A 23,532-nucleotide genomic window follows, 5' to 3' on the forward strand; every position below is an offset into this window, starting at 1 on the left:
AAATTGATATATAAGTTTAACATAATTCCTATCAAAATACCAGGAAGATTTTAAAATAGGTATAGACAAGCTTATTCTAAAATTTTTATGGAAAAGCAAGAAACTAGAATTGCTGGAACAAGAATAAAGTAGAAGGAATCACACTACTTGATTTTATGATTTATTTTAGAGCTTCAGTAATCAAGACAGTATGGTATTACTTCAGTAACCAAGATTGTGGCTCAGAAAGACACAGTGATCAGTTAAACAAAACAGAGAAATAAGCCCACACAAGTATGGCACAGTGATTTTTGACTGAGATAAATATGCAATTCAATGAAACAAGTATAGTTTTTTCAGCAAAGGTGTTGGAGGATTTGGATATTCATAGACAAATAGAAGAAAAAAAGAACCCACATCTAAGTCACATACCGTATCCAAAAATCAACTCAAATGGATCATAGATTTAAATATAAGATGTTAAACTATAAAGCTTTTAGAAGAAAACATAGAAAAATCTTTGTGACCTAGGGCTTGGTGAAAACATGACAACAAAAACATCCATTAAGGGAAAAAAAATTGATGAATTGGACTTCATCAAAATGAACGACCTTTAGTCGGTTTAAGATCTGGTAAAGATGAAAAGACAAGATATTGACTGGAAGGAAATATTTGCAAATCATATCTGATAAAGGATTCTTATCTAGAATATACTGAGTGCTCAAAACTCAGCAGTGAAAAAAACAATCCAGTTAGAAAATGGGCAAAGGACATGAGACATTTTACCAAAGAGATTATATAGATGGTAAATAAGCACGTGAAAAAAATACTTGGTATCACTAATTATTAGAGAAATGGAAATTAAGACCACAGCTATTAGAACAGTGAAAAGAAAAAATAGTGACAATTCCAAATGGTTGTTAAGGTGTGAAAAAACTAGATCTCTCATACATTCTGGGAATATAAAATGGTACAGCCAGTCTGGAAAACAGTTTGGCAGTTTCTAAACAAAGTATGCAACTACTTAATGATCCAGTAACTGCACTCCTGGACATATATCCCAGAGGAATGAAAATTCACACCTACACTAAAACTATACATGAATGTTCATAGCAGTTTTATTTGTAATGGCTAATATCTGGAAACAACAAAAATATCTTTCAATAGGTGAATGGTTAAAAGAAAAACTCTGTACATCTATATCATGGAATCTACCCCGATATAAAAAGCAATGCACTATTGATACATGGAACAATTTAAGTGGATTTCAAAAGCATTAAGATGAGTGGAAAAAGCCCATCTGAAAAGTTTGTGTACTGTATGATACCATGTATATAGTGGAATGAAATGACAAAATTCAAAATGACAAAATTATAGGGATGGAGCAATGATTAGTGATTGTCAAAGATTAGAAATTATAAGGGGGAGGAGGATGGAATGACTATAAAGTGGGAGCACTAGGGAGATACCGTGATGATGCTGATGAAGAAAAGAAAGCAGTGTAGGAGCCATGTGTTAAAAAACCACACATATATTGTTGAGAAAACACTATGAATACTGTATTTCTCTCTCTGTGCTAGCCCAGTTCCTAATAACTTTCTAATATAAACATAATACATATAAACAAGCAGATTTTCCTTGCCTTAAACAAAAACTTCTCTTGATCCTTCAATATACAGACCTATTTTTTTTTCACTTTTTATTTTGGATTAATTACAGATTCACAGAAAGATGAAAGAATAATATTGAGAAGTCCTGTGTACCCTTCACCAATTTCCCCCCCATGGTTACATCTTTAACTATAGAACAATGATAAAACTAGGAAACTGACATTGGTACAATGTGTATGTCACTCTATGCTGTTTTTATCACATGTGTAGATTCCTGCAACCGCTACTACAATCAAGATACAGAACCACCGTATCACCATGAATACTCCCTAGTGCTGCCTCTTTATAGTTATTCCTTTCCCCTACCCCTTACAATTCCTAACCATTGGCAATCACTAATCATTTCTCCACCCCTTGAAGAACCAAAGGTACAAAGATAACAAAAGAGATCATCACATCAGGACTCCTATTTACCAGAACAAGAGATTAGTCCATTTTTGAAGCTATATCTCTTGGGTACCAAAATTGGGAAGTAAGAACATTCAAGAAAATGAGGAATTATATACAAGAAAGAAGAAGAAGAATTAAGGCACAAAGAACAGGCAGAAGACTAAAGAAGAATGTGGTTCACTGACATTGGGATAAGAGAAACCTTTAACTGAGACTGGATGTGGAGATGTAAGAAAGAAGCAAAGCAAGTGTCTGAGATGAGAAGTGATTACAGGGAGATCATTCAGTGATTTTAAAAATTCCATTGGAATAGCATCCAGTCTAGGCAGCCTTCAGAAGAGGCACCAACAGCACTCACAGGTCAATCCCTGTCTTGGCGGAGCTTCTTTCCAGCTGTTCTGATGACCACCCAGACTCATTAATGCTTTTCTTATCTCTTGTGCCTGAGAATGACTCTCCTCATTGATAAATCCAGTCACTGCCTCAGACTAGTACATCTCTATTTTTCCCCTCATAAGGGCCAAAATTCCAAAGACTTATTGATTTCCAGAGGAAGCCAGGCCTAGACCTAGGTTTGTGACGTCTCTGACTGAACTAGCTCTTTGATCACTGTTCTTTATCTTCCCCATATTCTTGCTAACTTCCCCACCACAAGGTTTAAAATATCACACTTAAACAGTCCAGTAATTGCATTCATACCAATAAGTTTATTATGTTACTAATACTATGTATTAGTGTGGGGAATTATACATATTACAGGTGAAAGATGTGAAGGAAGGGATTATCATTGCTAAATTTTGGAGATAAGTATCCAATCTCACTTAGAATGATTTCCATTAAAATGGTTACAATGAATGTCTTTGTGGTCAGTGGAAAATGTCAGTGCTTTCAAAGGGTTAACCTTTAAGCAGATGAAAAATTCACAGTCAAAACAAACATAAATACCCTCAAATACCCTCTTATCTGCTTTTTCAGCCTAAAGGATAAGGGAGACCGCATCAGGGTTTTTCACTGCCCCTTCCTCTCATTTATTCAACAAATATTTATTGAGAAAAATTTTATTGGGTGCCTGCTAAGTGCCAGGGCATTTAGAGGGCAGGATCAGATTATGTCTACTTCAAATTAGTTTAAAGACTAGTTGGAAAGATTGTAAAAAAGAAATTATGCCACAGTAAGATGAGGTCAGAAGTCTTTCAAGAGATTTTTGAACTGAGCCCTCTAAGATTAGAAGGAGTTAAACAGAACGGGCTGCTGGTGGGGACAAGCAGCGGGTGAAAGGGTGGGGTAGAGGGAGGTTGTTAAGAAATTTGAAGCTGGGAATACTTTCAAGTCCAAAGACAGAAGGTGGAAGAGTGCTGGGCTGCTTTTACTTCCAGCATCTTTTTCTAATTACGCAGTGCTGCTGGCCCCCGGCTCCACCTAGAGGTGGTGTGGGATCACACAAAGGCGTGGACTTGAGAACAGACTGGCTGGACCGCTGCCTTGGTCACTTGAGCAGATGTGTGATTTGGGGCAAGTTGCTGAACTTTTGTGAGGCTGTTTTCTCATCTGTAAAATGGGGTTAGTAGCACCCAGATTAAACGAGAGCGTGTAAGTCAAGCTCCTGCCTCAATTCATTTGTATCTCCTTCTCCTGTCCGTCTCCCCCTACCCCCGCCTTGCTTCGGTTGTTTTGGAAATTGTATTTTTCCTTCTTACAACTTTCTTATTGCTCCTCTAATCTCTATCTTGCTATATTTTTCCTAGCATACCCCCTCTAAGAAGGCTGACTATGGGGGAGGGGCGCATCAAGCACGCCTGGAAGGAGCACAAGCTCACACTAGTTCAGAAAAGCTCTCCAAGTGGCTCTGATGAGCCCAACACTCCCGCCTCCCTCTGCCTCCCCTCCCCCTCCACTTTGGAACTGCTACTCCAGGGATCTGGGCTTTTGTTCTCTAGAGGCTTAAACTACCACCTGTTTTGTCCTGACTTAAGGGATATCATCCGTTTTCTACAGACTATAAAAAATAGAAATTGCCAAAACTTAAAGATAGCAAGAGCTAAGTTTGTACTTTCTTTTTAAAAAATACTAACACTAAAACATCAGTGCTTTAACGTTTTCACTGTTTTCTATTTTCTGAGGACCCCTCCCCCATAACCACTCCCTCTTTACTTGTTGGTGCTATCATTTAACACTAATAAAAGTTTATCTTTTAATATTAATTATAATTTATCTGTTAATACATATCTGTCTTCCCTATTTAAGTTCCTAGAGTCTGTAGCATCTTGAACAGCAGTAGTTACTCAAACTTGAATATGCATAAGAATCATCTGGGAATCTTGTTAAAATGCAGATTCTGATTTAGCAGGTCTGGGAGGGACTGAGTGTCTTCTAACAATATCCCAGGTGAAGCCCATCCTGCTGCTGGGTCCTGGACCACACTTGGAGTTGCAAAGCCTTACTGGGCTTAGAACAGAGGAGGTGCACAAGAAATTGCTGGATAATGCCATGGTCTCACCTATTCAGTGTCTTGGAATTTTCTTCAATACATCTTTCTCCCCTTTTTCCTGTGCACGATTTATGACTAACAGACAATTATTCCTTTGTGTACTTAGCTCTGCCCTTCCTTCCCTTTTTCATAGTCAACAATCTCATCCAGAAACCAGTCACTCAGGGAGTACAGCAGTAACCCTCCAGCCTCTTTCTACTGCTATCTAACTTCGTAGCAAGCAGGAAAAACTTTCTAGACTCATCTTTACCTTTCTTGCTCAGCAGTCTATAGTAGCTCCCTAGTATACATCACATCAAACTCAAATTCAGGATAAGAAGCTTCAAGACATTTCTCCAACCCTTCCCTCTCCCTTGCCAGTCAATTTGTCTTTTTGCAGCACTTGGAACCCTCTGCGTGTTGTTGAGGTATGATTCAGTCTCCTTGCAAGACATTTTGCACTGGAAATACCTTCTTTCATTCCTTTTAAAAGCCTATGCGTATCTCTTTTTAATAAGTCTTATCAGTTTTTACTTATTTAATATTAAGCTTTTCTTAATTTTTCCCAGTTGTGAGTCCTTCATTTAAAGAAGTATGAACTATGTACTATAATTTCTATATTTTAATATTCTTATGTTTTCATATTTTCATTGTTTCAAATGGTATCTGTGCTTGTTTTTCATGGTTGTATTCCTAGCATCTAATAGTGCTTGACACACAGTAGGTATTTCTGGGGGTAGGGGGGTTCAAATGAAAGATAAAACAAAATTTAAGATTAGTTTTTATTACTTTTCAAAATACCTTCTTACTTGCTACATTTATTGGAAACCTGCGTGTATGTTAATGGTTAAATAAAATTAGACAATTCTGGTGCCGTAGTTCTGGTACAGTAAAAATATTAAACTATCAATTCACATCACAAGGTTGGGCATATTACTACCAACATAGTAAAAAAATGTATTGGCTAAATGATATAAGATAATTTTAGAAATCTCTTTAATAGTATTTTGAGTGATTAAAAACATTTGAGGTTTAGTAGCACTTTTTACACTGTACCACCTAACAGCTACCATTCTACTAGAGAAATAAAATTTAGACGCAACTAAAATTTACTATGGGCCCAAACCCACATCCTATCTAAAAGGCTTATGCTTTCCTGCCATTGTTTTCTATCCTGCACGTTTGCATTCGTTAGGATTGCATTTTTCTTAATAGTTCTTGGTGCTTTAAATTTAAAAGAAAAGAAATGGGGCTTTCTCATATTACAATTTCGAGTAAAAGGAGACTGCTAGGCCCCTTCAGCGAGGTTTAAGAGGCCTACAAGCTGCACACCCTGCAACCGCCTCATGCTCGGATTTCATTTATGGGTTTTTGTACAGTTCTTTTTAAGATGGTGCAAACCGCGCAAGTGCAGCATTTAAAACCTCTCCACCCTGGGAAACGATGCAAGAACATGCAACTTAGGCTGCCAGGTTCTGCCTAACACACAGCCAAGGGCTGGAGGCCCGGATACCCGCCCCCAAACCCCGTCCACAACAATCGTTTCCTCCCTCCCCGCCTTTTACATACAGTACACATACAAATACACACACGCAGAGCAGCCAGCAGGGGCGGGCCGGGCCCGACCACTCCGCAAACCGTAGGGGGGACCGCAGCGGGCCGAGCTGTTTGCGACCACTCCTTTGTTACTTTGCACCCATCTCTCTCTCCGTCTGGCTGCAACTGTTAGGCAAAAGCAAATCTGGAGATCTGGGGTCTCCTGAAGTTCCGCTTCGGAGCCACACGCCTTCGGCGGGTGCTGCGTTATTCCCCTTCCGTCGGCGAGCAGTTGGTTCCGCCCCAGTGCTAGCGGGCGCCGAGCGGGAGCCGCGCGGGAGCAGCGCAGCGACGGCGGCGGCAGCGGCGGCGGCGGTTGTGATTCGGTGCCGTTGAGACGCCTCTGCGGCAGCTGGTGGCGCAGGTGGCTTGCGTGGACGCGGGCAGAGGCGGCTGGCCCGCCACCGCAGCCTCCGCGCCCGCGGCCCCGGCAGGTGAGCGGGCGGCGGGCACTCGCCCCGCCCCCCCTCAGTGGCCTCACTCCTGGCTCTAGCGGGGAAGTGGCCGCGGCCCGCCTGGGAGCCGAGGTTCGGCCCAGGGTTGCGACCGTCGGGAAGCAGGTTGGCCGAGAGGTCGTGTGTAGATGGGAGGGGACCGTTCCCCTTCCTTTTGCCATGTTTTTCTCCTCCCCCCACCCCTCTCTCTCTTGGGGCTTAAGCTTAGGGGGAAAAACCTGAGGAAAGATGGGGCGGGAGAAGGGGGAAATTGGGGCTGAGAAGCATCTCTGCCTCAGGTGGTGGCGTCTTTTCGGTCGTCGAGCGGCGTACCTTGCAAAGCCTGGAGGGGTAGCTCTCGGGCTGCGGAGGCCGCGCACTCGCGGGGGAGGAGCGGGAGGCGGCTCTCCCCTCACTCTCCCACCCCCACCCCCACCCCCACCCCCACCCCTCTCCGGCCCTCCCTGTACGGCCCCTCCCTCTGGGTTTCTGAGCTTTAACCGCCCTCCTTGCTCTCTCTCGCAGGCGCGTCGGGACACCCCAAGGCATCCTCCCCCTCCCGCCCCTCTGGGGACCTGGGCTCCCGTCCGCCCTCTTGCATCCCCTCGCCGTCCGCCCCCCGCATCTCCTTCCTGGGCTTCGGACCCCCGGCCTCGCCCCCGAAACATGACTCGCGATTTCAAACCTGGGGACCTCATCTTCGCCAAAATGAAAGGTTATCCTCATTGGCCAGCTCGAGTAAGTGATTTTTAGCTTTCGCATTTAGCGATGCTACCTTCCTCAGAGGCCTACTTCCTACCTTTTTTCCTCTTAATTATTTTCTCATGTCCTTTCCCTCCCTTTTAGTCTCTGTTTGTAACCTCACCTTTTATTTTAGTTTTTGTTCCCATTAATCTCCCATGTAATTAAAAAATCTAGTGTTTCTACATATTTAGGTATTTTCCTGTGGTTTGTTTTTGACAGGTTTTCTTAATAGGAAATATTTAGAGGTGATGCTGTTAATGTCCCATTGTAGGTGAAAATAATGAAGTATGGATTTTATGTTTAAAAATTAAAATGGAACATTTTCTAAATTTTGAATAAAATGCAAAATACCTATGGATTCTGTTCACGCTATTGGGTGTCAAAGACTTACATGTGATTAAATTAAATTTGTAGGTATTTTTTAATGTTCTGTAGTTGATGAAGCCTCCTGGATTACACTTGTTTAATAAGATCTAGGACTGGATACTACTGAGATTTTTACAGGGAGGTAGCACTAAGGAAGGTCTAAAATGTTTATTTTCAAGTTATTATTGGTGAAGTTTGCCTTATGACCTTGAAGTTGTTTAACTTCTTTGTTTCCCATAGGCAAAAGGTGGAGTAGACCCACATTCCTGGATTCACATGTACTGAGAGGTGGTTAAAGACCCAGGATTTTTGTTTTTGGTGACATTTAGGAATTGAGACCATCTAAAATATTTAAGTGCTATTTTCAGAAAAAGATCTTTCAGTTTATGATTGGACTCAGGTTCTAAGATAGTTATAGAACTTAAAAAATGTTGCGCTCAAGTAGATTTGTAAGCTCAAGAGCCTTCTTAAATACAAACATGTGATATTCTAAGGTTGTAATTTCTCCTAATTTCCTCTTTGAGGAGTGTATTTCTTAAAGATAATTAAGTCCTATAGTTTTAATTACATCAGCTGGTAGGAAAAATAGCCATTGGTTACAGAGAATCATGGAGTGAGTTGCTGAGTGCTATCCGAGTATAAAATGTTCATTGGTTCTTAATTTTTCCCATCCAGCTTTTTACAGATTCAGGTTTACAGGTTTCCTTCCCCATCCTGGAAAGGTTTTTTTTGTTTTGTTTTGTTTTTCTGCAGCCTATTAAGTCTACCTTTTTAGTGGAGTCTTACTTGAAAAATCCTTAACCATAATTTTTGTCTGTATATTTGACACTTTATTTCCTTTGTGATAACCTTTTATTTTAATTCTTACATGCATTCTTTGACTTCTGAAAAGATCATAAGCCTCTCAAAGGTGACAGATATAAACTGAATTTCTTTATTACACCTGCCCCTAATCCTTAGTACATAAATCATGCACTTAAAAAAACAATACTTCATGTTTAAATAGAGCATGGGGAAACTGAGCAGGTTAAAGGTTCTCCTAAGATACTTTTTTTTTTTTTTGTGGTTTTAGCATCATTTGTTTTGAGGTGTTATAAAATCTGAGGCTCTGGGATACATCTATATTCAGATTTCTATGCGACAGTGCAGTTAAAAGCCAAATGAAAATGTTTTAGAAATTATCTCTTCTTCCAAATTATTCTCCCTCACATGCTTCAAGGTGATTGAGAGTTAATGCTAATAAAATCACAGTAAAATAGCCTTTGGTGGGCCAGAGTATTTTCTTTGTTTAATAAATTTTATATTTAACATTTAATTTGGATTGAAATGGGAAATTTTAATCTGTTTCCTTTTCCCCTTTTTTCTTAGAAATAGTTGAATTTGGTTTTGATATTTTCTCTCCAAGAATTATATTCTTTTTTGTCTTCTCTCCAGTCTTTTAAATTTTGAGTCTGCTTTAGAGTTTAAAGTATGTATTTAAGGTCTAAGCTGTGAAGGTGACAACCATTGTTCGAATTTTAATTTTAATATTTTCTGTCTGTGTGTCTCAAACTTCATTAATTTTTAAGTCTTGTACATTCTTGTAATCCTGGACCAGTAATAAACATTTTTAAAGTCAACTTTAGAAAAATTGCCCAGCATATATTAAACTCTAGGTGCTAGACATTTGTACAGACTTTTAAAGATGTTTGCTAGAAGAAAGAAGCATATGAGCTGAGTTGACAGAAAATACCCCTTATCTTAAGGCCTCTTAAGGATTTTCATAATTCCTCAACTTGTCACAAAGTTGAAAACATAGTACAGTCGTCGATAGAGAAAATTAAGTTCCTAAGGGTGTTGAATGGTAACGATTCTAAATGTCTGAAACCTTCAGACTACTTGCCAACTAGTCAAATCATGCTTATGGTCTTTTCTTCAACATAATGATACGTACTGAGCACAGTAGGTCCTCTAGTCTGTTCCCTTCTTAACAGATTTAACTGATTTTTTAAAGTGTCTTTGAAATTATGAAAATTATGAAATAGAAATATTGTCATAAAGTTTAAAATAAGTAACGAAGTTGAAATGTTAAATTCTGGCTAAATACTATTACCTGATGGCTTTAACTCTGATAAGGGACAGTTACAAGTATTACTGTGTTAGACATAACAGTACCTGATACTTTCTTCCTTACTTAGTTAAAAGTGTTAAAAGAAATGAAAAAGAAACAGGTAACTTCATGTGATTCAGCCGTGTAGGTATAAGATCTTTCCAGAATATATGTTTCAGACTTTGAGAAATACTGCTTTAAACTTAATGCCTGCTTTTATATTACTCCGATATTTGTATAGCCTCCCTGCAGAAATAGGATTTAAAATTTTTGAGCAGGTTCACCCTCCTTGTCTGAAATGCTTAGGGCCAGATTTGTTTAAAAAATTCAGAATTTTGGTATTTTGGAAAGGTTATGATGGTACATATGCCATGTATCTTGCTTCTGGTAGGGTCTGGGATGGCACATGATAATCTAGCACGGTATTTCTGCAGAGAAGCCTCAGAAACACTGGGTGGATGAAAGAAATGATAGAGTAGCTTCAGTGTCAATCCAGGTTTTGCCACCAGCTGAAATTTGAGAAATATCTTGATTTTCAGGGCTTCTTGGGTTAATAAGGGATTGTGGACCATAACTGGTCCACTTTATAGCAGATTCCTTTCGGTTATCTTGTTTTCAGTTTATTCTGGTGTGTGTAGGTGCATATGATTTAAGAGATTTTAATTCTTCTGATCTTTCTTTTAGGTAGATGAAGTTCCTGATGGGGCTGTAAAACCACCAACAAACAAACTACCTATTTTCTTTTTTGGAACTCATGAGACGTAAGTCCTTTTAGCTCTAGCGGCAAATCAGAGTGAATTTATTAGGTTCATTGGGCATAAAATGAAAAACAAGAAGCTACTAATTCAAAGAGAAGATAAAGTAATAGGAAACTTTAAAATCATCTTTGAACTATGGGAAAAAATGTCTTCAAGCTTCCCTTTTAAATTTATTTTTATGGTAGAAAAATTAGACACTAGGTTTACCTTTTATTGGAATGGATGTTTCCTTAATCATAAAAGGATGATATATATATATATGTGTGTGTGTGTGTGTGTGTGTGTATATATATATATATATAGATCCTCTTGGCAATCAGAAGAATAACTGATGGATGAAAGTATGTAGGGAAAGTTTTAACAAGGCATTCGGTTTTCATATTTAGTATAATTAGTGCTTTTTTATAATGACAACCTGGCACCCTGTTTTATGCTTTGTGATTTTAGCCACACAAATGGTATATTGTGGGAAAGGTGAGAAGAAATCTGGGTACTTCCTTCTGTGTGTATTTATGTGGTCCTGAGAGCCACCGTTACTGCTCTGCTGCCCCTGGTGGATTTGTGGGCAGAGAAGGGATTTGGTGAAGCAAATTAATTTTTCAAAAATTGCAGCTGAATATTGAACTGTTAATTCTAGGGGCAGAGGATTACTCCAGGACTGTCTCTTTGGTTTTGAAAAATATACTATGTGTTTATATTTCAATAGCCTTATAAGTCATATATAATCTTGCCAACTTTGAACTTGATGTTTAGAATCTGCAATAATTTTGGTAAAGTAGACTTGTTTACCTGGAATCAGGTGAAACAAAGCTGGTGATACTCTAATTAGAATTATGTATTCCTTAGAGTGCCTACAATGGCAACGTTTGGTTTAATGTTGCTTAGCTACTATATGAACTTCTATGTAGTTTTTAAAAACAGGTTTATTGATAAGTAATTTACATCCTAAAATTCACTTGTTTAAAGTGTGTAACTCAGTGGATTTTAGTATATTTACTTACGTATCTATTAGCAGTCTTTCTTCATTACCCCCTCCCCAGTCCTAGATCCCCACTAGTTTAATGTCTGTCTAGATTTGCCAGTTCTGGACATTTTATATTAATGAAATCATATACCATGTAATTACCTGCTTTAAAATACAGTTTTGAGTCCAGAATTGGCTTGGCCTTCAGTATAATTACTTTCAGTTGAGTTCAGGTACATCCTAAATATAAAAATTTAATTCTGTAAGAAATGATGAGTTTCTGATTCTCTGGGATAATCTACCATTTAAAACATCCATAAATTTAAAAGGGAAAGGTATCTTTTAATGAAAAATTATGTACTCTATTGGTATAGGGGTTTTCAACGTATGGTACCAGGTCAAGTGGCACCACACCTGGGAACATCACATGGGAACTGTAGTTAGGCATGAATATTCTTAGGCCCCACCTCAGATTTACTGAATCAGAAACTGGGGTGTGGGGCCCAGCAATGTGTTTTAACTATCCTTCCAGATGATTCTGATGCATGTGAAGTTTGGGAACACTATATCAGAGTAATGTGAGTAGACATTCTCTAGAATTTTTACATGTCCTTATAGTTTTATAGAACACATAGTTCATTCTTATGTTAAATTTAGAAGAATGATCATCCTTTTCCCAGCATCTAAAAAATCGGGATTTTTACATTGTAAATATATACGAATTATAAATCAAAACAAACTACACCAAATAACTAAGTTCATAAGCTTTGTTTGGGTAATAACAGAACAGTGGTATTAAGTGGTTAATGAAGACAGTGAATTACTAATACTTAAAAAGTAGAATATATTCAAGGAATTAAACTGTAAAATTAAGTTAATGATAGCAAGTTTTCATTTCAAAATGCACTTGTAATTTTTGTGCCTTAGTATTCTCAGAAGTACACCATTATCTTTAGAAAGGCAGTGCTGTTGTACCTATTAGTCTGGTGACTAAACTTTTTTGGTGCTTAAGGTTAATCTTTAGGAACTAGATCTCAGTGATTATTTGCCTTTTTCCCCCTCTAAAATTGGGAGGGTGATTGTTTGAACCTTTTAATTTGGAATTTGCAGAAATGGGAGTTTATTCTAGTAGCCTGTAGTTAGGGAGATGGGAAAAGAAACCCATAGACCAAATGGCAATTTAGAAAACTGTACTTACTTGTAATTGATTTATAGATTAAGATTTTTTAAACTGTAAATTTAGAGCAGAATCCTTTTGTAATTCCATTCTTTTCCTGACCCTGTAGACATCTGATTTTCCTTAAGAGTTTTCTACCTTTCACAGTAAATTCATCCAGCAAAGTTTTGAATATTAGATAACAAGAGCCCTTATATGTACCTACTGTAACTGTCTACTAGGTATCTTAAAACGAATATATTCAAAATAGATTCTTAGTAAATGAGACTCACATGGATGCAGTGGTTTGATGAACCAAAAGTCTTGGTATTCTTGATTTTATTTTATATCCTTTTCTCTTCCTCCCCACATCTTGTCTGTCAGCAAGTCTTGTTCTTTTCTGTTAAAGTGCATTCTAAGGTCTTCTGCTTCTACTACCGCTTAAGCTCATGCCGCAATTACTCTTAGAAATAGTGTCCTAATCCTCTTTTGGTCTCAGTTTTCACTCTTCACATATAGTCAAAGTGATCTTTATATCCCAGTCAGATTATGTCTTTTCCCTGTCCAAAAACCTTCAGTGGCTCCCTTATTAACATTACTAACAAACTAAACCCCCACATTTTGTCTACAAGTGCTGTTTGTAAGCCCCTACAACCTGATCACAATTTTTTTCTACATTACTGTATTTCATCTTGCCTCAGGTCCTTCTTGATTGTTTTCTTTGTTGGGAAAGGTATGTCTTCAGATTTTCAGTCATTTAGATCCTAGCTCAAATCTTCCTTTTCATGCTTATTTCTCTGTTGCAGTAATGACTGAAATGTTTCCTTTTCCTTCACCCACAAGTGAAGAGCTTGGAGAGCAGGGACCTTGTCTATCTTGCTTATTATAATTTACTTAAGTGCCTGGCACATAATAGCTGTTAAATAAATGTTTGGTGATAGATTGAAAGTTCTATGACCTAGATAAAATCATTTGTTGACTATGAATGTGCTGTCCATTAGCTGACATTTATACAGTATTTAAGACAACTGGATCCGAAGACTATCTTTGAATCCTGCTATTTACCTGCTGTGTGACTTTGGGCAGCTTCCTTCTGCCTTGTAAAATGGGAGTAATAAAATACTCTACCTTAGGATTTGAGGTGCAAACAAGATGTTACATGAAAAATGCTTAAAACAGTGCTTGGCATGTATTAAGCATTAAATGTCAGCTATTAACAATTAAAGATAATGTTGCATATTATTTTTCAAGACCAATACTTGTGTTCATTAAATTATTTGCAGTGCAGTTGGAGTTTGGCTGACTAACTACCATTGCTAATTGAGAAAGTAGTCTCATCGAGGTCTATTTTTCTAAAGTAGAAAATTTTAAATGAGGATGTTTTTACTGCTTTTATCTCCTTACTGCTCTTACTTGTCTTGATTCAAAGATGTTAAATGCTCAGTTCTAGGAACTTTAAAAATACCCATCAAGGCTGTTTCAAAACCTGCCTAAGGTACAGTTTTAGGAGTGAATGGGAAGGTACAGCTGGTTAATCAGTTTTTTGTATAATCTGCCCACAAGAAAGGAGTAAATGAAGCATAGAAGAGGATTTTATTTTCTGCAGTTTCCCGTGTACAGACATAGCTGCATATGTTGGTGTGGAACAGGTTTCTCATGAGCCTTATATAATGAGGAACTGTTCATCTCTATACCATCAGCTTGATGGCACATAGTAGATGTATCATCAATTGTCTTGAATCAGTTTCTGTTATAAAATAGTGCATGCTGTTAGAAAATCTTGGTATAAAGTATGTTTCATATTTTGTGATTTAATAATAATGGAGAACTGAAGCAGCAAGTTATAATCAATGTTTTAAAAGATAGGAGTTTCTGTATTATAATATTGCTTGGCAACAGTTAAATGAGCCTTGAGCTTCTTGTCTTCAGCTGTGGTAAGCTTTCCTATCCCCCCTTTTTTTTTCATATGTGACTTCTGGTTTGTTTTAAAGGAAAGGTTCTAGGCATGTGATAACTAAGTTCTTGTGAGGCATATATGTGTATGTTTTTTACATACATTATTTACAAAAAAGTGACATTAGAGAACTGCTTTTCTGTGTACTTACGCCTAAAGGAATACACTTTACGGCCTTTAGGCATATGCCATGTAAGAAATACACTTGCAGGATTTAAGTAGCTTCAAAATTATGATATTAGTACTCTAGTTAATGATTTGCTATTTTCTTAATGACATTTTACATTAACTTTGATCCTTGTGGGCTTTGACATTGGTATTTGAAATCTGAGTTTATATGTATAGGGATATGACATCAATATTTTCTTGGTAGATGTTTCAAGGCTATATTACAGTGGTTAAAGGAAACCCTGAAACCTTTTTAAGGGAACACTGTACAGAGTTGAGACTCTGCTGTTTAATAGCTAGATCACCTTCCCTGAGCCAGTGACTCTTTCTGGCCTTCAGTTTTCCAATCTTCAAAAGGAGGATTTTGATTATCCTTAAGTTTCCTTTCACCTCTGGCATTTGGTGGGTAACTTACTTTGAGTTAGTGTATATCTTTTAGTTGTAAAAATTTTAAAAACAAACATTAAAAGAGTTCTCTACAAAGGAAGCAAATAATTTTTACTGCTATTTTTTAGAAACAATGCTTAAACTTGTTACTGTTTTGGTATGTTTTTGAGTTTTTTTAATGTCATTTTAAAATGGAGTGCTTTGAAGAATAAATTAGAGCAACAGCCATATAAGGTTGTGCCCTTGGGGACCAGCAGTGAATGTCTAGAAACCTATCTGAGCTCTGCTCACCAGACCTGTGGGATTGCATCCCTGGGGAAGATTCTTTATGTGTATTTGTGTTTTCTTCGTATTTTTTTTAAACTGAAATGTAATAGACATACATTGTGTAAGTTTAAGGTGTGTTGATTTTAATACATTTATATATTGCAATATGATTACCTACCACTGTTGCATTAGCTAACATTTAGTTAACACCTACATCATGTCCAATAATTAGCCATTTCTTTTTTGGGGTGAGAACATATGAGGGTTCTTTTTTCATCCACCATAGTTTTTTGAGTCTTATTAAGGAGCTCCATAGTCTTGAGCATAATCTTTGACCCAACTGTTCCACTTAGAATTTATTAGGAAGATATGTGAAAAGATTGAGCAATACATTATTTATTATAGCTTCATTTTATAATAAAAAATTTGATATAGAAAATGGTTGAGCAATAGACAGTGATTTTGGGATAGCTATTCAGTGTTAAGTAATTGTTGACATAAAAAGATGTTCGTTATAATTTGAAAAAGTATGGGTGAGTATGTATCGTAAAACATTAAAATTACATGTTTTTTACATTTCTGTGTAAACAAAAAGTAGGTGAAAACAGTGGCTCTCCTTAGTTGGTAAAATTATGGATCATTTTTGTTTTCTTTGATGGGATGTAGTGGTCACTGAAAAATATTTTAACAGCTTTATTGAGATATAATTCATATCCCAAACAATCCAAATAAAGCATACAGTTTGATAGATCTTAGTATACCCAGAGAGTAGTGTAGCCACTAGCACAATTTTAGAACATTTTCATCACCCCAGAAAGCCTGTACCCATTAGTAGATAATTCTCATTTCTCCTTTTACTCCTGTCTTGCTGTAGACAACTACTAAACTGTTTGCCTGTGCTGGGTATTTTATATAAATTGAACGATAGAATATATGATCTTTAATGAGTGGCTTTTTTTCACTTAGCATAATGTTTTCAAGGTTCATCTATATTTTGTAGTATGATAGTACTTTGTCTTTATTGCCAAATATTCCATTGTATTGATCTGTATTTTATCTACTCATCAGTTGATAATTTGGGTTGTTTCTACTCTGGGCTATTATAAATAATGCTACTATGAACATTTGTGAACAAGTGTTTGTGTGGACAAGTTCTCATTTCTGTAGGAGTGGAATTCCTCGGTCACATGGTAACTTTATATTTAATCTTTGAGGAATTGCCAGACTTCAGATCAGCTGTGCACCATTTTATATTCCTGTCAGCAATGTGTGAGGATTCTAATTGCTTTATGTCTTTGGCAAGACTTGTTATTATTATCTTTTTTATTATAGCTATCCTATTGGGTGTGAAGATATCTTATTCTGGTTTTGATTTACATTTCACTGATAGCTAATGATACTGAGCATCTTTATGTGTGAATTTTTTTTTTAATATTAGAAAATAGAGCTTGAAAATCTGAATCTGTATGTAAAACAAGGTGGTATGAATAAGACCAAATATAAGTGATTACAATATATAAACAGACTTCTATTAAGACTTTTAGATTTGATTAATCCTATTAATCTCCCTGTGTCTTATTTTGTGAGACAAGGCTCAAACAAGACATGACCAAGTAACAGTATAATGTAGTCACAAAGAAAGCAAGAATAGGAATATTGCTGTCTGACAAAAGTAGAATTTAAAGTCAAAGTATGAAGAGGAGAGAAGGACACAGGCAATCTTTAGCTTTGTGGAGTTCTAGTATGTGTGAATTTTGGTTACCATGGTATAATTAAACAGCATCAGCCCCCCCCCCCCCAACAAGTTTCAAATTTCATTTAGTCTGGAATATTAACTATAATTGTATAAACTACAAAATTTGCTGCTAGTTCATCAGTCCACAAATTAAGATGTAAATAACAGATGCAGAACAGGTCTCTTTTTTTCAGAGTTTACTGGTAATTGGTCAGTGTGCATCTGTTTCTCATTTCAAGCACAGATAGCACACTATGTAGTAGTGTTACTGCTTCTTTGTCTTTCAATGATATACCCATCCAGCTTACATTTAAAGAAAAAACAAAATCGGGAATTGGCCAAAAAAGAAACTGAAATTGCTAGAAGTGAAATTTGAATTGAATGTAAGTGGAGTTATAGAATAAATAGCCTTGTGAATAATAACCTTGTGAATGTAGATGTGCTGTATTTGAAGAGACTAGATACGCAGCCAGAGCAGCTTAGGGAAGGCAAGCTTATCAACATAAATGAGGAAAGTGGTTGTAATAAAAAGGATGAAGATTTCTCAGAGGAAGCTGTGCCAACAAAAAAAACATTAAAGATATTTCACAACATTGAAAGTGCAAAGATAAAATGTTAGAAGCTGATTATATTTAGAAAAGATATGACACAGTGCCTTAGGCATAGAAAATATGCTTACTCCATATCATAAGTTACATGATCAGAAGAGGCAAGGACTGTTCAAACTATTCTTTATAAGTTTTTTACAAAGTAATGAAATACTTTAATCTCAGTGTTTTTAATGTTTTAAATTGCAGTGTACTAAATAAGTATTAGTTTTACTTTCTAAAATTTCTTTACACACTGTCAGTAAGAGTTTAATGTTTTGATAATTTGTAAAGGTTATGAAACAATTGTAATTTTTCCCACTGTTCAATAAGGTTGCCTTGCATTGGTTTTTTATGATCTCTTGTCATACAAAGTGAGGACTGCCTGTTTGGGGGAAAAAATTATCCATGTAAATTTAACCATCAAACCTTTATACATTAAATATTTTCATGATGGAATCAGTTTTCTCTTGAATCGCTTTTTAGCTTAGAGTTGTAGCTAAGCCCCATGTTTGAGGTTTTGAGATTTTTTCTATAATTTTATTAAATAGTTAATATTTAAAGTCCCTTCTACTGCTTGAAGTTCCTGATGCCACCAGTTTTGAACCCTTTGGGGATTTTGAACTATAAATGAAGGTGCTGTCTGACGTTCTACATTGCTGCTTAGTATCCAACTTTCTTAGTCTTCCCAGCACCCTAATCTGTTGATAGTGTCTTTTACTGTCTTTAGCTTTATGATTGTGGGGTTTTAGGAGAGAATTGTTGTGTTCTAACTAGAAGTACACTTTATTTTTGATGGAGTTTTAACTCAAGTCATTTACTTGGAATTTGAAGCTGATTATGCAGGAGGAATTGCTTTACTGTTTTAACTAAATGTGTTAATTTTTCTAATTTTAGATTTGGGCAGGAATGAATGATGCCTAGTGAAAGTCTGAATTTCTGGATCAAATGAGATAATGATTTAAGTGTGCCTTAATTGATGTGCAGTTAAAATACATGGATACTTTGAATATTTGTAAATTGCATAATATAAGAAATAAAGCTGACTTTTATATGCATTAATTGTATTTAAGTAGAGCTCTAAGTCTCTTTTTTTCTTGAAATTTTATCTTAAAGCCTAACTGAAATTTTAACCATAGTCATTAGGTCCCCAGTTCTTAAAGAATTTCAGCAGACATGGAATTTGTGATAGAAAATTAGTAATTAATTGTCTTAAATTGTAGCACAGTTTAGAGGAAATGAGTAGTAATTTGATTTTTCTCTTGCTTTAGAAAATACATATATATCAACCATTATAGCGAAAAACAACATGTATTGTTCATCTCCCTTTATGGGATTGACAGATTTCTACAGATCTGACTGCCGTAGGGAGATATATAAGGGGTCTGTTCTAGGGAATAGATCTGAATATATATGTATATATACACATACAAAAACAGTTGATTCTCGTCATTCATGGATTCCATATTTATGAATTTGCCTCCTCACTAAAATTTATTTGTAATTCCAGCTCAGTACCCATGACACTTTTGTGGTCATGTCTGTGTGCAAAATGGCAAAAACTTTTGAGTAACCTGATGGACACATTCCTAGTTGAGGCTGAACCAAGGCCATGCTTTGCCTTGTTTGAGCTCATATTGTAAACAAGTGTCCTTTTTGCAGTCTATGTAGTGCCATAGGTTTTGCATTTTTGTGCTTTTTCTGGTCATTTTGCTGCTTATAGTAGCACCCACATGTAGCACTGAAGTGCTATTTAGTGTTTCTAACTGCAGGAAGGCTGTACTCTGCCTTGTGGAGAAGGTATGTGTTATACAAGCTGTTGTCTGTGAGTTCAGCGTTTATAAATTACCCATATATATAATATAAGGTGTCTTTAAACAGAAACACACATAGAACAGCTATGTATTGATTGATTGACAAAAATGTGGTGACCAGAGGAATGTACCCTGTATTTCCCCTGGAGCAGTGGGTACAGTATTCCCTAATTCAGTGTTTGTGGTGACATTATAAATATAATTACCATGAAAACAAGAATTGACCGTGTGTGTGTGTGTGTGTGTGTGTGTATGAATGAACAAACCAGTAATAATATCTGATTGCTTCATTGAATAAAGTAAAATTCTTAACATTCATTTTATTCTGAAAATCTACATGTATATAAACACAAATATTTAAAAATATACATATAATATACCTTATTGACAGCATTTTATGAGTTGTGTAATATTCCAAATTACTTTTATATAAAACTATTTGAAGTGCATTTAAATGTATTGGTTTATACAGTCATGTCTCATCTTTTTTTCATTTTTGTGCATTTTTTTATTGTGAAATATAGCAAAATGTGTCATTTTAACCACTTTTAAGTGTACAGTTTAATGACATTCAGTACATTCACAGTGTTCTAAGCTTACATGTTTTTTTAAAATAGGATTATGGATCTAAGAGTTTGTGACTGAATTTCATGAAAGTATTTGAAATTCAGTATAATTATTCGTGGCTACCCTTTATGTATGATTTTTAATGCATTTTAGATTAAGAATTTTTGTTAATTGCATCATAGGGTAGTGCTGTTTAATAACTTATATTTGAGATCGCTTTGCACTCACATTCCCCCCCCCTCCTTTTTCAGTGCTTTTTTAGGCCCAAAGGATATATTTCCTTACTCAGAAAATAAGGAAAAGTACGGCAAACCAAATAAACGAAAAGGCTTTAATGAAGGTTTATGGGAGATAGATAACAATCCGAAAGTGAAATTTTCAAGTCAACAGGTGCGTCATATTACATAAAACTTAGTTTAGTATTATTTATTCCGTTTTGGGGAATAATCTCTATTTTAGCTGTAGGAAAATAATTCAAGAGCCTTGTGAATTTCAGATTAAATTGCTCTTATTTGTGAGGGTGAACCTTGAACTTTAATATCCAGATAACTGATGAAAATATTGCCTGCATGGTCAAACAGACCTCAGAAGACTGGGAAACACTTTTTTAAATTCTGATTGAGAATTTATTTACTGTATCATTGAATTTAAAGCCATCTGTACAGTTTTCTTAAATTGAGATTTTGTAACTTGAAAGGTGTGGTTTGTTCTTCATTTTAATTTCTAAATCCATAAAATTTATTAGAATATGAACTTCACATGGGTTAATTAAATATGTGACCAAAATACTTATAGCACCGTGCAAATTATGCTTATGTTTTTGGTGTCTAGAAGAACAGCCTTTAAACATTTTTATTCTGTTTTTTGTGTGTCCAGAACTTTTGTTCATTTATATTGGACTTGAGCTAGTAAAAACTAGGACGAGTAAGAGTAAACCTAAAGAAGGTGATAGCAACACACTGAAAATTATGCAACTTTCTGCTTTTAAACCTATGTATTTTTTATTTTGTTGCATGTGCCATGCTTTTTCTCATGTTTGAGAACTTTTTAGTTGCTCTTCTGTCTGGAACATTTAAATCTTTCATTAATGCTTCACGGCCACATTAGATGATCCTAAGTGCTTTCATTATCCACCCAAAAGTTAGTTGTTACACAAGTCATCAGACCATATCATAATTGCTTCTGTATTGTCTTAACTGCCACAGGCTATTAGTTCCATAAACAAAGAAGTCGTATGTCCTGTGTGCCTGGTATTGTTATATGTGTGGGAAGAATAGGTACTCACTAAATGTTCGTTGCACAAATGTAAGAATGGATGAATGGTTTCCCATCCTTACTGCCTTGACTCTAATGGGAGTCCAAAGAGACTGAGCTGCTTGTTTCCTGAAAATATTTTGTAACTTAATTTGGATCATGCATCCTGTGATGGTGCCTTCATGGTCATTTTCCTACTCCAGATTGCCTATCTTAGTCACCCTATTCTTACCTACCTCCTTAATCTCCAGGTAGTTTACATGATGTATACTTGGGATTTTCCATTTCACAATGAAATTTTTTTAGGTTGTGTGCATGAAACCCCAACAATTTTCTGTTTTTAACAAAAATATGAATGATTAGGCTAGTGTGATGTACTCTGTGTTCCTGGCCCAGACATCCCCAGTGGCACATTCCTATGGTTTGGTGCAAGCATTGATGTCCAAACTTTTAAAAAGAAACAAACCAAAAATTGGCCATCATATTTATAAAAATTTCTGTAGTGCTATAAGTAACTTTGGGCACATTTTTACAGTTTTTATTGTACTGTTATAATTTGTGGGTTATCAGCCTTGCCTTTTTCACAAAAGAGGAAATGGGTTTACAGTGTAAAAGACTTGTAAAAGGAAATAGCTAGAAGGGTACACAGTTTGGAGTACACTGCTATCGTGTTGTAGATCTGCACTTTACCCTCACCTCCCAGTGTGTACTGTGTTGCCTCTGGTATTCATCTTTTTGGTTGTTACTATGAAAATCTAGGCATCCTAGATCACCTGCTTAAGCATCTCTCACCTGGAGATTCTTTTAAAATTTAATGATGATTACTGGGCTCCCACTCAATGCCTGTTAAATCAGAATCACTTAAGTTTGAGTCTCAGGAATCTGCATTTTAAATAAACTAAGTTTGAGATACATATATCAATCAAAAGTCCTTAAGTAAAGCTGCAGTATATATCTCGTTAGCTAGTGATGTTTGTCTTAGAGTACATAGATAAGCTGCTTTCTCCGGAATATTTCAGTAGTTGAATAGAGTATAAGTCTGTCCTGTTCTAAATCAACTTCACATTGTATCTTGTTGGTGTTTGTTGGTTAGAACATCAAGATGGTATCCTTAGTAATTGTACTTCTTCATTTCTGCCTCACCGTTTTATCTGCTGAGCTTGTATGCATCAATTGCAGGAATGTGGTACCTTCTAAGACTCTCCTAAAGAAAATAGTAGCATTTCAAACTATTTAAAAATTGTATATATTAAAAGTATCCTGTGCAACAGAAATGAGGGTACTTTTCTAGCTTTTTTACAGGCTTTGATTTTTTCATGGGTAGAAAAATTTGAAGTTGAGGTAAAATTTTATTTTGTGAAACTAATAGACTTGATTGCTCATAGACGTCAACTAAACAATCAAATGCATCATCTGATGTTGAAGTTGAAGAAAAGGAAACTAGTGTTTCAAAGGAAGATACTGATCATGAAGAAAAAGCCAGCAATGAGGTGTGTTTAATTTTTTTTACCTTCTAAAACCATTTTGTTGCAAGGAAGAACTGTAAAATGAGTTGATTGTGGCAAAATAGAAAGTACTCTTTAAAGTAGTTGAGCAATGAATGAGAAAATATTCAAGGCTTATTTTCTTATGTAAATAATAAATATAGTATTGGAAAATAATTTTTTCACCTTTAAGATGCATGGATGTTTTTATTTGAAGTTATTCTGCTGTGCAAGATACGAGGTACAACTAGGAGAGTGTAAGGGATATTTTTAAAGTGAAATATTGTTGGATGGATGTCCTAGAAAGGACATTGAACTGACTTTTTAAAAACCTAGGTTTATTTCCAACTCTCTTTGTTTATCTGAGTGGAGATACTCATTTAGCACTTCTAAGCTTCATGAAATTGTTAGGTGATCTCCAAAGTCGCGGATACCTTTCAACATTCGCAATCCTAAAGCTGAGGATTCTACTGTAAAAAAGAGTCATTTTGTAAATTTAAATAGACTTCCTGGTGTACTAGCAAATGTGACTTTTATGTTTAATCTGACAGAGAAAAGAATTTTTTTTAGGGGAAGATACTGGTGATTACTTTCACTTTATAATGATAATGTTTAGACTTTCAATGTTTCTAATTTCAAAGGTCAGAGAAGCAAAACAAGTTTCCCTAGTACTTCTAGTGAAATGTGCTTGTCACTTTTGAT

At 36.0% G+C, this 23,532-nt stretch overlaps 1 protein-coding gene across 6 annotated transcripts in view; it reads left to right on the forward strand.

Moving 5' to 3' along the window:
* Positions 1-6,105: 6,105 nt before the first annotated feature.
* Positions 6,106-23,532, forward strand: part of PSIP1 (PC4 and SRSF1 interacting protein 1) — a 39,710-nt gene continuing 22,283 nt past the window's right edge. For 5 of the 6 annotated variants that reach the window (XM_064490192.1, XM_031449688.2, XM_031449693.2 and 2 more), the window contains exons 1-5: positions 6,106-6,536; positions 7,062-7,274; positions 10,420-10,496; positions 20,344-20,482; positions 22,732-22,836. In XM_064490192.1, the coding sequence (XP_064346262.1) occupies positions 7,203-7,274; positions 10,420-10,496; positions 20,344-20,482; positions 22,732-22,836 (393 nt within the window). In that variant the 5' untranslated portion in view covers positions 6,106-6,536; positions 7,062-7,202. The other variant, XM_064490193.1, reaches the window with a different exon arrangement.

The sequence above is a fragment of the Camelus dromedarius genome, chromosome 10, assembly GCF_036321535.1.
Source record: "Camelus dromedarius isolate mCamDro1 chromosome 10, mCamDro1.pat, whole genome shotgun sequence".
Lineage (NCBI taxonomy): Eukaryota > Metazoa > Chordata > Mammalia > Artiodactyla > Camelidae > Camelus > Camelus dromedarius.